The sequence below is a fragment of the Paramisgurnus dabryanus genome, chromosome 23 (assembly GCF_030506205.2).
Source record: "Paramisgurnus dabryanus chromosome 23, PD_genome_1.1, whole genome shotgun sequence".
In the NCBI taxonomy this organism is placed as follows: domain Eukaryota; kingdom Metazoa; phylum Chordata; class Actinopteri; order Cypriniformes; family Cobitidae; genus Paramisgurnus; species Paramisgurnus dabryanus.
The window spans coordinates 13,991,632-14,006,529 of record NC_133359.1 but is presented as its reverse complement, the minus strand read 5'-3'; the positions used below and the strand labels follow the sequence as shown (position 1 = coordinate 14,006,529).

Sequence of the window (14,898 nt, the reverse complement as noted above, 5' to 3'; positions counted from 1 at the left end):
ATTCTTTGTTACTGTATGGTACATGAAGGTACAAACGAACAGAACACACTGTTAGGTTAAAATTTGTTTTTTGTTCTGTCCAATATTTACCCAGTGTGCATGGGTTACAAACAACCCAGCATTTTTTACAGTGAGTAAAATTTACCATTTGGATACAGATATGTATACATTTTGTGTACCTTTGAGTACCTGCACTGTAAAAAGGAAAAAGTTGGATCAACTTTAAAAAATCAATTGGTGACAATTGGTTACTTCAATTGGTAAAAATTACGTTGTTATTTTTACTTACAATTGGAAAAACTAATTTTTTTGGTGTTACCTATTGAAGCTAATATTTTTAAGTTGAACCAACAAATCTTTTTTACAGTGTGAATTGAAAAAAGACATGAGACATAAAAAATAATTGTAGTATACTTTAGTATTTACTATAGTAAACTGTAAATTGTAGTATACTGAATGTATATTATAGTAATAACTATTCTTTGTTACTGTGTGGTACATGAAGGTACAAAAGCTTTCACTGGGATGGTACCTTTTTTCTGTGAGTGTACGATTGCATTTTGTATTATAAACTTGACAAACTGTAGTATTATGGTAAAGTAAAAAAAAACACAGCATTATCTAGTAATTTTACTACACTTTATAGTTAATGCTACAGTAGTCTTTCATGTGGCTTGACAGTAAGTAAACAATAACAGAATTGTCATTTTTGGGTGAACTATCCTATTAAATTAGCTTCCTGGAGGCAGTGATACTAAGTAGATTTCTAAAGCACTAATGCGGCATTTAAATTGTATCCAGTTCTCATTACTGTGACGCATGGTGCATCCAACGAGAAGGCTTAAATCAGTTCCCTCAATGATGGCACGGATACATTAAGCTTCACTTAAAACCGGAAGACGAAATTCAAGCTGTTCCTAGTGACATCATCTGGATTTGAGAGGCTCTTTGCATCAGAAATCAAGAAAAGAGGCTTAAATTTACAGCCCATTTTAAGACAATTAAACTAGATTTATGTAGCCTTTAAATTGCTTGCAGCTTTCTTAAGCTGTTTTATCAGCACTATAAAAAGCACAGTTGCAAATAACAAAAAATAACATTGGAAGGGAAATGCGGTATTAAACATTTATTGGCTTGTTATGGGTAGTTTCCTCTCACCCTTTTGTAGTTTTATAAGTACTTTTGGAAAATGTGTGGGGCATATTATCAGCTTGCCTCATGAATATTAATTAGGTGACACAACAATTAGTTGTTAGATGTATGTCCGTTTTTGATCTAAAAAAATAAAAATTCTAAAAGCAGGAGAGGTTTGCATGTGCCAGAAAAACTTTTTAGTATATACAAACTTAGAAATAAATTTTAAGACTGCCTCAATTCATTCATGATAAATCAAAAGAGAGTCAGACTTCATGCAAAGTGAAAAGAATTACTGTCTGTACAATAGATGAATTTATTTATCACTGTCAAACCACATTCATGTTATCATGGCTTGACCCTGGTACTTGTTGACTGCCTGAAATGATGCTGAAATGATGAAACTGCATATGTTGACTCTTTCGGTCATTGCCTTTTTTAATGCCATGCATGGATGCATGCTTGTACTGCATTTTTTTTGTGACTGGCTACAATGCACCAAGAGGAAAAACATATTTTTTATTTGGTAGTCATAAGTAACTACCAGCATCTGTGGCACAAATTTGACCTTTCCCAAAATCATGGGTGCATTAGGTTTTTCACATTTAACTTAATCTGCAAATATAATTTTATTTGTTTGTGACCTATAATCATTTGCTAATTTTTTATGTAAATAACATTCTGTGAAAATATGACCTTGATATTCAGTATTGACTGAGTAAAATCATAATTTTTATTAGATTATGAGGTTGCATGAATTTTACATACGAGTCACATATCTCAAAAATTTAGTAGGTATTTTGAGTCCCTTTTAAAAAAGTAAAGATGGTCTTTAGTCTAAAACACAGAATAATATTAAATAACAGCGCCTGCTTCGGAACAAACTGTTCCATTGTTTCCCTTCGGAAAGACTTTATAAAGGTCAAGCAGAATAAGAAGCTCCTCTGTTCATTTTATTGAAATAAAATCTCCAAGTTCGGAAAACTGCACGTAATTGATGTTCAATGTGTTCCAGTTGTCAGTATACCTCCTTCATTTCCCAGGTGGAGGCATCATCAAAGGGATACGACGATCAAGCGTTAACGGAGAAAGAGTGAAACACCTCGTAAATCAGCTGCATCTAATATCATCACCTACATTATACGCGACCTGAGGTAGGAGAAAACGCAGACCCTGTGGTCATTCTTCACCGCCGCACCTTTTAATTACCAACGGAGCGTTTGGGTATAGAGGGTGTTTCTGGAAAAACAGGCATATGGGCTTTATGCATCACTTGCCCCCACAGTCAATTAAAATGGTACTAAGAGAAAAATTTCCCAGCACAGTACATTAGCTTGCAGTGATTTGAACATTCATCACTTTAGGACAACAGGGCACTGCACTTACCTGATTTTAACTACAATCTTAAAAAGTTTTCAAGGTGCATTCATGGTATTATTGCAAATATTCTTTGCATCCCGTTCTTATATAATTTAAGGGCCACCTCTATGTAATCTGTCTAATGTGATATGACACCTGTTATCTATCATAAACCTTGACTAAATGTCTAATACTCTCAGAAATAGTATAAAATTTTAGTAGATTATAATCAAGGACAATAAAATTGGTTTAGTTTTTTTGTGATTTTTGCAGGCAAAAATCCTTGATCTTGCGGGACGTTTTCTTTAAAAAAAATTATGGAATATGCAGGATATTTATGCAATTTTATGCAATGAATTTGCGGAAACTTGCAAAAATTGCGGGAACTTGCAAAAACTGTTTAGAGCTTGTAAAAACTGTTTTGAGTTTTTGCAGCTTTTCAATGATGTTCACGTCACATAATCACGTCACTTCATAACGTTTCCTTGGCAACAGGGGACATGGCTGCACGTGAAGTAAATGCTAAATTTTTCAACTTTCTGCTGATATATCGGCAGGCCGATATTATCGTCCGATATTAGGCATTTTCCAAACTATCGGTATCAGCATTTATAATGGCCGATAAATGAATATTTTAAAAAATGGACGAAACAGCCTTCATTAGATTTCCTTACTGTTGGTGTTTTTGACAGAGCGCTCTGAACCAGTAGCTGCTGGTGGGGTCCAGATTTAGGCGTCTAGCCACTGCCTGAGTCAATTGATCAGCAATTTATATTTTGCTGTTGTTGTTATTTATCAGAACTTAACAGAATTAGTCTCCAGTCCTATTTAAAGTTATATTTATGAACCAAGTCTTTTAAAACTGGTAACTTTGATTTGGTTGTTGTTGTTTTGGTGTTTTTGTTCAAAGGCCTTTACATTTCTTATCTTAAGTTTGTATTTTTATACATTTTATTTAATATATATTAATACATTTTGATGTTCCTCTGTTCTGTTGTGACAATAAAAACAAGTTTCTTTTTAAAATGCATTATCATATTATTTTAGTTAAAACTCATAAATAACTACAAATAACTAATGTTTTTTTTGCGCGTTTCTGAAAAAAAAAAATCGGCCGATATATCAGAATATTGGATTTTAAAACCAACAAACATTTTTATCGGTATCGGCCTTCAAAGTCCTTTATTGGTCGGGCTCTATAAGATATATGTGATTTTTGCTACAAAAAATGCGGGGATTATGAAATCATGAAAGCCCTGCATATTTTGTGCATGGAAATCTGCAATTTGAACAATGTGGAGTCTATTTAAAGAGTTCGGATGCAAAGAATGAGATAATGATTGTAAACGAATGCTCTTGACACGTACTATACATTTATCAGATACTTTTAATTCAAATCCAATTAATCCCGCCCTCAGACAGTCAGAAATACAATTTTTGGCAGAATCCATTAAGAGTGATAGAAAATGCTAAAGAAATCATGCCAGACGCACTTAGTGGATTTTGCATTTGAACTCTTCATATGTATTCTATGTATTTAATAATTTTCCAGTTTTCTTTGCCTTTTTGCATTTATAAAAAATTAGCTGTAATTATGCAGCTGGTTGCCAGTAACTTACTAAAGACTGAAAATGTTTCATGTTCATTTAACTTTGAACAAACTGTTGCCAATAAATAACATAAATGTAAAATCTACAGTAAGTTGCTGGCAACCAGCTGCCAGTAATACTGTAATTTCTACAGAATTTTTTTCATGTAATGCTGCTTTAAAAATGAAACATTTAAAAAGCACTATATAAATACATTTGAATTGAATACATTATACATGTATAATGGCTTTTTTTAGCTTCAGAGGCCGAACTCTTTCCTGATCTACAGTACAGGTTTTGTATTTAAAGGTACAGTGTGTAAATTTTAAGAGGATCTATTGACTATTGTAATATAATGTAGATTACTATGTTTTCACTGGTGTATAAAGACCTTACATAATAAACCGCTATGTTTTTATTACATTAGAATGAGTCGTTTTTATCTACATACACAGCGGGTCGCCATTTTGCACCACCATGTTTCTACAGTAGCCCTAAAGTTTTGACACTACATTGTCTCAGATGACGTCATGTTTTTCCTGTGGCGGCTACTTTAATCTCTATATGTTTCGAAAGGGAAGGGTCAGCAGCAGGACTGAGCTGTTGGTTGCAGTGCACCACCTCACCACCAGATTCCGCTGAAATCTACACACTGCACCTTTAAGAAAACATGAAAAGGCCAAAATAGTTTGCACCATATAAATTATTTCAAAGAAAAGACATTTTATCCTAAATTAAAATGTTGTGGCTTTGACCATCCACCCGCAGGGGCTATGCTAAAAAGTCATATTTTGATTAACATTTATTTCATTTAGCAGATGCTTTTTTCCAAAATGACCTCTTGTCCCTAACTTAGGAAATCATGATACATGCCTGTGATATATGCTAAATGCTTCAAATCTAACCTTAAAGTCTTTAAAACTAAAGCATAACCCAATGGCAAACTGAATAGCATGAAAAAGCAAGGGTGGCACTGGCCACTCTTCAGTCTTCAGTAAGGATTTTTCTTCACTGATGCCAAATGCAGGCCAGGCTAAAGTTTGAGAAACCCTAGCCAACTGATTTAAATCCCCACCCCACAAATGTCAATGTTGTTGTACATCAAGTATAAATGTGAACAGACAAATATCTTAGCATTTTTACACATGGGTCTAAATCATTTATGGTCACAGAGGTAACAAACAAGCTCCACAGCCTTATGATCTGTTATTCATAATGTTGAAAACTGACTAAAACACTTGAGTTGAAAGCTGAGAGTGGCTTTTAAGCTTCGCAGGTCCACTCCTGCCCTGGTCTCCAGCGCACGTTTAGCACATTCATGAAAGGTGTTTCACACCTGAGCTTTAAAACCGTCAGTGTCCCGAATTTTTAATTCACAGTGACGTCTTGTTAGGGAGAAACAGTAAATATCATACAATACAAAGTGCACTGGTGTACACGATGACTTCACCGCGACATCAGGAACTTTTTCGGCAGTTAAACGTTAGCTTCCTGGCAACCTCCACCATTTCCTTAAGTAGTAAAAGCTGTCTCTCTAATACATTAAAATGCCATCTGGCTTTATCACCCGTAGTTTTGACTCAAGTCATCGTTACAACAGTGACATCTGGATACAAAGCGGTTTCATGCAGGAAAAGCCGCTTAAAGAGATTAAAGAGTTTATCTAAAAAATGAAAAATCGTGATGGTGCACTTTTCCATACAATTACATTTCGAGTCTGTGAAGACGTGAAAAGAACCATAAATAAAATAAAAGCCTCACACAAACCTAACAATGCATGATACCTTTGTGGAGCCTTTGTGTCAGTTTGGTAGCTTGACAGATATGGTCACTATAAACTATTATTTTATCATCCAGTGGGTGAAAACAGATGAAACAAACTTTCTGTAAAATGTTGTTCCTCATCTCAAAAACTTTCTTTTCTCATCTCTCTCCAGAGTTACGAAGCCCCTGCCAAAGATGAACTCAAGCGTTAAGAAAAGCTCAAATGCCGCCGGTGTGTTTCAATCACACAAGCCCCACGCTCACTGGTGCAACACCGCTAAACAAACCTTATGTCATATTTCACACCAGCCCCTCTTGTTGTCACACCCCGAGAAGTATCCGATGGCAGATCAATAGGTCAGGTGACAAGATCACACACAGGTTAAGTGAACGTGTGAGTTGCCAAACAAACAACTCAGCCTTTATAGTCATAAGTTGGGAGATTCGGCCTTTGTAAAGGTACGAGTTGTAAGTGCTTAGTTTGCAAACCTTTTGGTGAAGCCTGCCTAACTCCCCCCAGAAAGAAATGGTCAAAATATGTACCCCAGCTGTCACTGGGGTGGTACCCTTTCAAAAAGTACAGCTTTGAACCTAAAACGTTCATAGAAGTATCTCAGAGGTTAATGCTGGTACCAAAGATTGCATATTAGAAAATCAAAGGTACATATGGGTACCAAATGTATACATATTTGTACCTAATGCTACATTTAGATGCACATGACATCACTTTCGGCGAAAGTGACTGCGGTTACGCTCACTGAGTGTCAAAAAGTCTGAGCAACAGCATTAGCATAGCGTGAAAACGCATCTAAAATGGGAAAAGTGGTTGTCTGATTGACTGTGCTAACAGATTCAATAACAATTTGGAACGGTCAGATGCCAATGTCCACGGACTACTGGTTGTTTGGCAAGTTGTAAGGGACACTGTTAAGGCCAAATAAATTCAATTTAAGCTGATAATAGTCAGTTTTACTGGCGTTTTCGCAGCAGCCGCTATGAAAACCAGCCATTTTGTTGAATGTTTTGACACTCAACATAGTGAGCTCCGGGATGGTCACATGGAAAAGTGACGTCGTTGCATACCCTCTTTTAGGACCTTTTTAAAGGGTACTTTCCCAGTGACAGCTGGGGTACATATTTTTTCTTTCAGTGTACCCATGATATAATCTGCAAATATAAGTAATTCTTGCAAATGAGGTGTGCTTATAGTTATTTTGACACAATACTTATTTTAGTTATTAATACTGTATTAATGGAGTACTTTTACCGTCCTATTGGTGATTTGGGGGTACACTCTAAAAAATGCTGTTATTTTCAACCCAGCATTGAGTAAAAAAATGGTTGAGCCCAGCTGTTGGGTTAAATTAATTACATTTGGGAAATACTGTCTTATAATAACAGTATCGATTTTTTTCTCTAAAATTAGACTCTCTAAACTTTCCATATGTTTAGCTGAACTAACAGTAAAAAGTGAGGCAAATCACAATATTCAATAAATTGTTATGGCATATTTCCAATAGATGTCAATGCAGTCAGTCAGGATAGAGTCACGACATCTATTGTCAGAGACAGAGTTGCTGTGCAATGAATCCTGACTGACTCCATTGAAGCCTATTGGAAATATGACATACTGTAATAATTAGTGTACTATTTTGATTTGCCTCTCATTTGGATTCACAAACTGATTTTAAAAAGATTTTAAGATCATTAATTGTAATTCACACTAATTAAGTTTCAACCTATCAAGAATAAAGTGTAAATTAAGTATAAACGTTTAGTGATGCACACATTTAGGCTACTTAAATCTTGAGTATTATTAGCCTATGTATTTTTTTAAAAGCAAAATATGTTTTTTAAAGGGTGTTTAACCAGTAAAAAATGCGAATTAACATCCAAAACATGTTTATAAAATAAATAAAAGTGAAATATTTTCCGTGCAGAAGCAAACAAATAACAGGCGGAGTTCCCTCAAATCATGTTTCTTTAGAGCGCGCGACCCCCGCCTGCTGCTGCAGCTCGCGGCTGTTCAAACATCGTCACTCTCTCTCTCTCTCTCTCTCTCTCTCTTGCTCTCTCTATCTCCCCTCTGAGCGTGAATGTCAGTCTACAATTTGTTTAAAGTCTGCGGGCTGATTCTGTTGTCTGTAAGTCTGCGCTCGGTTATCACGGAGACCGTGTCGGTATTTCCCAGTGTGAGTAAAGTCAACATCTGAGTGTCCGCGGGCACGGGACTATCCGCGATCTCCACATTACAGAACCGCTCGGTTGGCATGGATACGGCGCATTTGCTGTGTTTTATTCCCTAAATGGAAGTAGGCAAGTTCGGTGGATTCACACAGCATCGTATGTCCTGTTGGTTCTGATCGTCTTTTTCAGTTATTTGACTGCTGGTATTAAGATCGCAAACTTGCATTTTGAGAACTGGTGTGATGGATAAAGACGCGCTGCTCGCGCTGTTCATCTTCTTGAATGTGGTTTGCCCGCGCACGGATGCGCTCAGGAGGGAGACCGCGGAGAGACGCTCCAGGTCGGACAGTTTCTGTAGGATCTTACGGACGCAGACGCGCGGCGCGCGCAGAGACACGCAGAGCGAGTTTCGGCTCAGAGTTGAAGGAGATCCGGAAACTTACCAACCGGGGAGCACTTACAGAGGTCAGAAAGCCTAAATATTAAAGTATATTACAGTTTTTACTGCGGTTTGTCTGCTAAATTTATAATGTAATACTGTACATAATAAATAGCATACATTTACATAATAATGTAATGTTATATGCTAAATATTAGTTGTAAACAAAAGTTTGTTGGACGGTATTGTGAAAGAACTGGTTGACTGTTTCGCAGTGCTGAAATCTGGTAAGTTGCCTACGGACTATATTTGGATGTTTGCACAATAATTTTCCCGTCACTGCAATTTCAAACATAACCTGAAATTCAATGCCATGTCAGTGGATCTCAGCCTTTTTGACTTGATGTCCCCCATTTGTCCACAGCAATATTTAAAGCCCCCACTCACAATTTCTATTAAATAAAAAAAAAACATAAAAAAACACTAATAAATGACTAAACTTTTTCTTGTTTAATCTTATTTTAAAGCTTATTTTTTATATTTAAAATAATTTTTAGTTATCTTGAGGGTGGGTCCCGGCCGCCTGGTTGAGAAACAATGATGTATTGTAAATGGCCTTAATCAAGCATTAGATACCTTTTTATAAGTTTGTCCAGCATGTTTGTACATGCATATCACTTCTTCGTGTGAAAGGCACACCCACGCAGTCAAACTTACATGCCAAGTGTACAAGCAGTTTGCAACTTGCCCTTGCACAATGTTGAGATCTGACCTACCGTTAAACTCAATTCTGTATATCTCTGACCCATTTTGTCTTTTCTGTTTTTTCTTTTCAGTGAGTTTGCATGCGTCCAGCCCATCTTACTTTCGTGGATTTACCCTCATTGCACTGAAAGAAGGAAGGGAGGGGGTCACTCCTGATGATTATGCCGGCAATTTCAAGGTGAGAGATTGCAGTGACCCGGTATAACTGCCCTGAACTGTGGCAGTCAAAGACGACAGACTAATTGCAGTCTCTGCAGGACTGATTTGCGGTTTAGTCTGGTCTGCATTGTGTCTTCGTGTTCGTTTTTAAAACGTGGTACATTTTCAAAGCTGTATTTAAGGAGCCTTGGAGACAGTGAACAGGTCGGAACCGTGGCGCAGAAAGCAGTAAGCATGCATTTGACATACACGCACCAGTGCAACATGGGGACTGGGTTCGAATCTGGTGTGGGTCATGTCTCGATCCACTTTCTCTCTCTCAGCTCTCACCCACTTTTGTGTTTGCCTCTTCTGTCCTCTAAATAAGGAGGTTAAAAACGTCTAAATAAATACTGGGAACAGCAGGTTTAAAGTACAGGGGAAAGTTCAGGATTGAAAATAACACAGGGCCGATCTTTCTATTTCTCTAGACACGCAGGCTTGAGTTTATAATCAGATCAAACCGAACGGCTTTTAAAAATAGCAATAACTACTGTAAAGAAAGGTCATAACGTCAGAGACTGCTAGTGAACATGCTTTATTTAATGCATTTCAATAACAGAGTAAGAAGCTAAAACAATAAGGGGCGGTTTCTCAAGCAAGACGTGTGATGCACGTTTGAGCTGCCTTTAATTAAAAACATTATGCTTTTTGTAAGGTAATAATTATTTAAATATCCCAATATAACTAAGGCCTGTCTGGGAAACTACCCCATAACATTAAAGGGATACTCCACTTTAAAAAAAAAAAAATGGTCATTTTCCAGCTCACCTAGAGATAAACATTTGATTTTTACCGTTTTGGAATCCATTCAGCTGATCTCTGGGTCTGGCGGTATCACTTTAGCATAGCTTAGCATAATCCATTGAATCTGATTAGACCATTAGCATCGTGCTAAAAAAAACCCCAAATAGTTTCAATATTTTTCTTATTTAAAACTTGACTCTTCTGTAGTTACATTGGGTACTAAGACAGATGGAAAATTAAAAGTTGTGATTTTCTAGGCAGATATGGCTAGGAACTATACTCTCATTCTGGCATAATAATCAAGGACTTTGCTGCCGTACCATGGCTGCAGGAGGCGCAATGATATGACGCAGTGCCTAAAAATAGTCCCCTGCTGTTGAAAGTTACCAAGGGGACTATTTTCAGGCGCTGCGTTATATCATTGCGCCTGCTGCAGCCATGGTATGGAAGCAAAGTCCTTTCGAAACTCTTTGTTTATTTTTGAGCGTGATGCTAATGGTCTAATCAGATTCAATGGATTATGCTAAGCTATGCTAAAAGTGGTTCTGCCAGACCCGGAGATCGGCTGAATGGATTCCAAAACTGTAAAAAATCAAATGTTTAACTCGAGGAGAGCTGGAAATTGAGCATATTTAGGTTATTAGATATATCTTGTAAGGATTTGGTAGGAGGATGAACCCAAGCACATACAAGGATACAAAAACACTAAAGACTTTATTAAAACAAAATCCACGATGGGGTAAACAAGACAAAACAAAATAATATATATATATATATATAAACTGACTCGGTACTCACAGACAGCACAAAAGGATGAACCCGTCCAGGACACCAAACACAAGAGCCGTTTCTCAATGTCAAGGAAGGATCCTCGGAAGCCAGAATTTCGAGGATGCTACGTCATCGACGTCCGTCGAAGGGCTGTTCCAATGTCGTGGATCCTCGAAATTTCAGCCAAGGACTGAGTCCTTTGTTCGAGAAATATCCCATATACAGGAAAGGATGCGTATGTGTATCTTTCGCGTTCTTCACGCGCTGAAATCACCCACTATCCTATGCGCGCAGCACCGAAAGCACACCTTTCAATCACGCAATGACGTGCACTTGCTAGCCTGTTCCATTTAACGTGTTCTCCGAATGCTTAAGAGGAGCCTCGCCTAAGCCTCTGAAGGAAGTGACTTGTAAGGACTAGTCCTGCCAAGGAAGTATCCTTGACATTGAGAAACGCTAAGGACTTTAAAAAGGGAGAACTAAATGACACACCTGAAAAGAATCACAAGTCAGGGATCGGGGAAAAAGTGACGAGACCCGGGAAATGTGTGGTCAGAATAAACCAATACTAAAACCATGCATCTCCCACATAAAACATTGTACTGTCAGAACCCTGCCATGCTGACTAGATCTAAACACAATCTGACAGGATCCTGACATATCTCTTATTTGCTTTAATGGCTCTAACTGGCATGGTCTCCACAAATTTGTGTTAGATCCCTTTGATCCATGTTGTATTAGCATTATTTGAAAACGATCATGAAGCATCTTGTGTGCCTTGATAACTCGTGGAAAAAATAGCGATTTTCCGCCCTTCGGTCTGAATCGTTCTACTAATGGTAGGGAACAGTTACAGTTATTTTTCCACTTGAGCCTGGTTCAGCACTGCACAATTACAAACCGTTCTCGGACTGGAATTCTCCGCACACATGCTGAATCGGTGCTGACAATGGTTACACAGCAAGAACGGTTTGGCACAGCAAGGGAAAAGCGGCTAAAGAAATCTGACCCCGGTCCCAGAGAAGTTATTATGGTCACAAATTTTTCACAATCAAAATTGTGCAGAATCTCTTATCATAACTTTTCTGTGGTCCTTTGCAGGGGCGTCATGCACCAATTTTTTTTAAGGGGGCAGAGTGTGCACAGTTCACAGAAATTTGGGCATACACATACATCAAACGAATTATATTATAGAGCTTTCAGTCTTTTCCATGGCACTTACATTTCTAACAATATGAGCACCCCTGTCTTCATGCAAAAAACTCCAAAATAAAAGTGTTGACTCACTTTCATATCAAATACTATTCAATCAAAATAATGACATGATATTGGTATCATATTTAAAACAGAAACGACATGTTTTATTTATTTAAGTTTTGTTTAATGACTTGTTTAATTGTGTCATTAATGCATTTTGCACAACAACTGCATTATGAAAATAATGTCATTTTAAATCCATAAAGTATATAAACAACGAAAATGACATAAGCTATAGCAACGTGATTGATTTTAATGTTCAATAATGATTTAAAAAAATATGTTTAGATAAAATGATTGGAGGAACGAGTTTTTGCATTAAATTTTACCTCATATGTGAGCATGTGTGATCCCGCGCCCACGTGAACTCTGGCGAACTTTGGCGTTGTGCCAAGAAGATGAATCTAGAAATTTCTACTAATATAACGTCGACACGGTCAGATTTTAAACCATACATTTTCTACACAGAGGAGGTTAACTGCAGTACATTACCGTACTGGGGTTTGAAAATGTTGTGAGCGTTTCTTGCACGTTTTAATTCCTCAGATAGCCAAATGCAGCAGCAACAGCAAAGCTCGTGAACGCGCTCACGCTGATGACGTCTGCGGCTTCTCTGACTGTAGCGCCTGCCGCCAGAAAGTAATGTAACATGTTCAAAACACTATCATAACGGCAAAAATCTCTGAAAAGTGACAAGGATGCAGCACAGAATTAATAATATTGTGCATATTAAACAGATTAAAAGACAAGTTACCGATTGATGGACGCTTGTTTGATTTTCAGGTTGCATGCAAAATCCTTTTGGCTCAAAAAACCAAGGGGGCACGTGCCCCCTCAGTTTGAATGGGCATGACGCCTCTGGTCCTTTGTTTGAAAATCTTCAATGTGGCCTCAGACTTTTGGACCCTATTGTGTGGCACACATCGAACAAATTATGTCAATTATCTTTAATAATTACTTTCTAAGAGATTGCTTGGCTTCAGACAATTATGCCTGACAAATATAGATTTCAGATATGTTTGGCAAGAGTGGTTGCTCATTAAGAGAATATTTACATCAGAGGATTGATTTAAAATGTCTAGGTGTCATAATCAAGCCATAAGGGTTCGCAACCTCCTCCAGCAAGAGGTTTCTAAAAGAATTTGTGTTAAAGTTGCAATGCTCAATAAAAATGCTTTATAATGTCACCAAAGTCTCGCTCTGTAGTGGTTAAATCTCTCAGACACACTGCTCCTCATTGGTAATGCACTGACCAACTCACTGTCATGTCCTTTGAGAAAGACAGGAGCCCTATCATTTAGTGCTCTCCACATCAAACCGCACTGCTGGCTAGACTGAAGCAGAAAGGCTGTTAGCGCGGGCATCTCTCCCCCCAGATCTCATTAGCTGCGCTTGCCGCTCGACGCTCCTTACCGCTGTGTGTTCTTTCAGATTGCCTGGCGGATGTTAGCTGACATCGTCCTCTGTCGAGGTCTTTAACTGGGAATTTTCTTGTCTTGACAGTTTAAGTTGAATGAAAGGCAAAATGAAAAACACAGCAAGGCAACTAAAAAAAGACATGAACAGGAAGGGTTTTGTTTTTACGTTTACTTTTTATATTGAGGAGGACAGATGTGTGATGTGTAAGGTTATGAAAGAAACATTTACACGTTCACTATAGTGTGGTGACAAATTTCAACATCTGAATCTGTTTTTATGAGACCAAGCTTAACAAAGTGCTTGACCCATTTATTCGTTTCCAGAGTTTCCACTGTAATGGAATTTTGTTTGTTTGTTGAATTTTGTGTGGAAGTTTTTCTTTTGAAAGTAGTGTAGTATGACCTGCTTTATCTTCAGATATGAAACACATTATGCTGTTTATAGCAGCATTGTGATGTCACATTTTATTGATCAGACTGCTATACTGTTGTTAAGACAGGGGCTACTTGTCACACTGGGAGCTTTATCTCAGAATACTTTTAGTCGGGTTTAGCAAAAGTTTAGCATGTTGGTTTATTACTGTAGCTCAAATGGTAGAGCATTACATTAGCTGTTCAAAGGTTATGGGTTTGATTCGCAGAGAGCATGCATTGTAAGTTGCAACCAAATGTGATGTAAATGTAATATTTTTTGAGGATTCTCTCCTAGTTAACTAAAATTTAAGTAGTAATTTATTTTGTTATAGCTCATCGGTAAACAATAAAACCATGGTAGCATACATTACATACAGGCAAGGGTCATCTATACAGTGTTTCCCGCAGAAAACTTGTTAGTTAAGGTGGTAGGGTTGAGCAGGTGGGCGGGCCAGGGGCGTGGCAATCAAAGGGGCAGGGCGTATGTGTCATAATACAAATCTTTTTATTTAAAACACTCAAATAAAACTCAATTTTGAAGAAACTATGACAGAAAATTAACACATACTAGATTATTAATGAATTAAATGTTTTATCAACAGGCTAGTTATCCTTCAGACAGTGGGACCATGTCTTTCTCTCATTTCGGCCATGTGGCGTTTGGTGGAATTTTTTTTTTGGGACGACCTAGTTAAGGTGGTAGGGTATCCCAGCTTAGGTGGGCCGCCCGAACTGAAAAGTGCTGCGGGAACCCTGCTATATATTCAAGTTTGAAGTTGTCCCATGTGTTTTACTGTAAATATTTTGTTTAATTTTGCTAAAAAGCCAGTGTTTGTTTTGACAACGTTCCCAATATAGTATGACAGCATGACTCGCTAATGGGGCATGTTGTCACAAAAGGTCAGTGTGTTTAACT

The 14,898-nt window shown here is 37.6% G+C and overlaps 1 protein-coding gene across 1 annotated transcript in view; it reads left to right on the top strand.

Moving 5' to 3' along the window:
• Positions 1-7,882: 7,882 nt before the first annotated feature.
• spon1b (spondin 1b) overlaps positions 7,883-14,898 on the top strand; it is an 86,337-nt gene continuing 79,321 nt past the window's right edge. The window contains exons 1-2 of the mRNA XM_065291689.2: positions 7,883-8,498; positions 9,249-9,355. Of these exons, the coding sequence (XP_065147761.1) occupies positions 8,276-8,498; positions 9,249-9,355 (330 nt within the window). The 5' untranslated portion in view covers positions 7,883-8,275. The remainder of the gene's footprint in view (positions 8,499-9,248; positions 9,356-14,898) is intronic.